General features: G+C 40.0%; 1 protein-coding gene across 1 annotated transcript; it reads right to left on the bottom strand.

Annotated features, from left to right (window-relative positions):
* Positions 1-632: 632 nt before the first annotated feature.
* LOC108207375 (vegetative cell wall protein gp1) lies at positions 633-2872 on the bottom strand. The gene has a single exon (XM_017377829.2). The coding sequence runs from the start codon at positions 2154-2156 to the stop codon at positions 888-890; it is 1269 nt and encodes a 422-aa protein (XP_017233318.1). The 5' UTR covers positions 2157-2872; the 3' UTR covers positions 633-887.
* Between the last annotated feature and the right edge of the window lie 245 nt (positions 2873-3117).

Below are 3117 nucleotides of genomic sequence, written 5' to 3'. Positions count from 1 at the left end.
CAGTCACTAACAATGTGTATAAAATTTGAATTGATGTTTAAACCCTTACGAAATGGAAGCAGACTTTGAATTATATAGAAAGATGTGTCAAATATTGGGTATGTAGTATGCTTAATCTTTCAGCGGAAGAGTATCTGTAAATGGGTATCATTTATCATTCAAATTTTATTTTATTTATTAATAATGCATCTCATCACACTGATCACCTGCTACCTGGCTATGTCTTACTCAGGTACTTGATCTGTCTGATTATAGAACAGCTCTATTATGCAAACTTAGTTTACTGTTCACCTCTGTGTGATGTGTTGTATGATTTCTGAATTAAGTCAAAAATGTTGTAGTAGTAGTAGAACCAAATCCAGAGATTATTCGAAATAGTAGCAAGGTAGGCATTCAGGCCATTCAAAAATCTGTGGTTTCTATGATATTTATTTTTTTAAATTTGCGCTGCTTACTCATAACATAGTTCACAAGCATTGTTATAAAAAAAAAATCCTGATTTTCAAACACTTGTCTCTTATATATGGCATTGGACTTGCAAAGAACTAGCAGCTAACATGACTGTGCCAGAGTGCGTGAAGGACATATTCTCAATGCTTTCTGTTTTTAAATTGTACTCTTCGCCTCCAGAATATAAAACAACAATCAAACATTTTATTGTCTTCCGTATTTTTGTATATTTTGTAAAGTTTTTCTTTACAATCAATATTCATGATCTTAAATAACCATCTATACAGATTACCAATATACACTAGAAGTGGAATAATCCAACCAAAAGAGAATCAGAATCAATACCATGAATCACTCATTATTATTTTGTAAATTACAGTAAAGTAGCACTCAAGTAAAGGGAAAACCAGAAAGCAGCAGAGAACTTTTTGCTCAAGTTAATCATCTCTATTCATCTGTTTCTTAACCTTAGATCCACGGCCAGCACTCATTGTTCTTGACATAGATATGTGGACACCAGGATCATGGTGAGTGCAAGTAGCATTGAAGAGGATGGAATTGTTCACTGCCTGTACATTGCTGTTCACATAAGGAAGTGACAATGCCTTTGTCATCGCCTCCTTAGGATTCCCATCCTTTTTCGATTTACCTTCTTCACTGCTGCTGCTGCTACTGCTACCGCTTCTGGATTTCTCTCCTTCACCCCAAGTCCGAAACTTTCCTTGGAAGTTGACAGGGTTGGTGCCCAAGTCCTTGTTCTTATGAGGCCTCAACTCCATTATTGCTCCTTTGTTGTCACCTGCAACTGTTATGATCCTCATCCCGGAACTATTAGAATTTGCAGTGTTTTTGTGGCTACCTTTGTCTTTGTGATGAGTCTTTTTATTTGTTTCTCGATCTCCTTTATGGGGATTGTCAGTGCTACGAGGTTCAGTGTTGTACAAGTTTGGCTTTTCTTTGGTTTCCTGCACAAGGACAGCTTTCTGCTCGAATTCCAGAGGATGTTTTAGTTCTCGCTCGTTGTCAGACCTTAACTGTGCTGGAGGGAGAGTTAGTGGGGATGGAGGATGAACAATGCGCCGATTGATAGGAGATGCTGATGGAGTATTTGGCTGAGAGCTTACGGGTTTGGGGAAGGATGTTGAGTTTGTTGCAGGAACATTGATAGATCCGGCTGCATAGGGTGATGGTTTTGGAGCAGAGGTTTGAGCTTGGGATACTGTTTTGGGTGCAGGAGAATATATTGTGCCACGTGACGGAGATGGATCTTTGGGCTTAGGCGACTGAGGAAGGGAAGAAGAGGAGGGCAGTGGAATCACGGGAGCCAGTGTTGCTTTTGGAGCAGAAGACACTGGAGATGATCTGTTCGCGGTGGATGGGGACTGTGTTACAATTGGTGAAGGTGGAGCAACAGTAGTTATTTTTGATGGTGGTGTGGCTGGAACTGGGGCAGGAGCAGCAGGAGGAGACCTTGTCACTGGTGCAACAGAAGCTGGTGGCACTTGAGTATTGGCCACAGGTGGAGGTGGAGCAGAAACAGGTGCTTGTGGTGCAGGTTCTTGAGTTTGAGTAGGCGGTGCCCTAAATGCAGGTCGAATAGCACTTGGCCTTGGCTGGGGAACTGGATCAGGCTGTGGGGGAGGGGCCGACCGCGCAGCCATAGTAGCTAAACGAAACCATGGACGTGCTGGAGGTTGGCTAGCCATTAATTAGAGAACTTCAAAGAAAGTGATACCTTTCTGGTTGATTTTCAAGTACTCTGGAGGATGGTTAATGATAAGCACAAATATTTGGGATGACAATGCTCCTACATATATAGTTTGGTGACCCTGGAGTAAGCATGAAACGTAGCCCCCTCCATTTTCTCAAGCAGTGAGGCAAGGTATCAGATTCAGAAAGCACTTATACAGCTCACAAATTTCCCTACCATGGTTTCGTATCAAATGTCAGCTGGGGTGCATTTCAAGAAAGGTTACGGAGATTGCCTGCGTTGGGCCCCATCCGGGTAAGTTAACGGTCATATAAATCACGTAGCCTCTGTTTTAAAAGTCGGTGAAGTTTTATTAACCGTTCACAAGAATTCCCCCATTATATAGTGCGCTGACTACTGTGCTAATTGCAGCTGGACATTCTAAGCACATGCAGAATCATTGGCTTATAGCAAGTCTGATTCTGTCTTAACTAAAGCTCAAAAAGTATAGGCCATTCATTATACATGCAGAAACATGTCAAGTACCAAGATTCTAAATTTGATATTCACAAAAGATTTTCGAGTACTCACTTTAGATATTGTCTGTGCCTTGCTTGATGATAATGTAATCCTCCTGCTGCCTCTTACCTTTTGGATGGCTTCAACTGAATGTCTTTCAAATAAAGGCATCTATTCTTTCATCTATTCAGTACAAGTATTACTGAATAACGGAGTCCTCCGGATGCAACTAGATTATAATATTTACAAAATAAATTTACTATAAAGAACTATATTTGTGACATTTTGTGTGTGTTCACGCTTTATTCCTTTTCCAGGTACATATTCGGCAAAAAAGATATTCTGATAGTAGAAAATAAAGTAAATACCACATTACATCTCATATACTTAGCTATTTTTTTGATTTGGACTTAATTTTATAACATTGTCAAATTGTAACCCTTAGCTTTGTATTTTAC

Source organism: Daucus carota, chromosome 1, assembly GCF_001625215.2.
Source record: "Daucus carota subsp. sativus chromosome 1, DH1 v3.0, whole genome shotgun sequence".
NCBI lineage: Eukaryota > Viridiplantae > Streptophyta > Magnoliopsida > Apiales > Apiaceae > Daucus > Daucus carota.
Note: the sequence above shows the minus strand (reverse complement) of the source record. Positions and strands in the feature narration are given on the sequence as shown.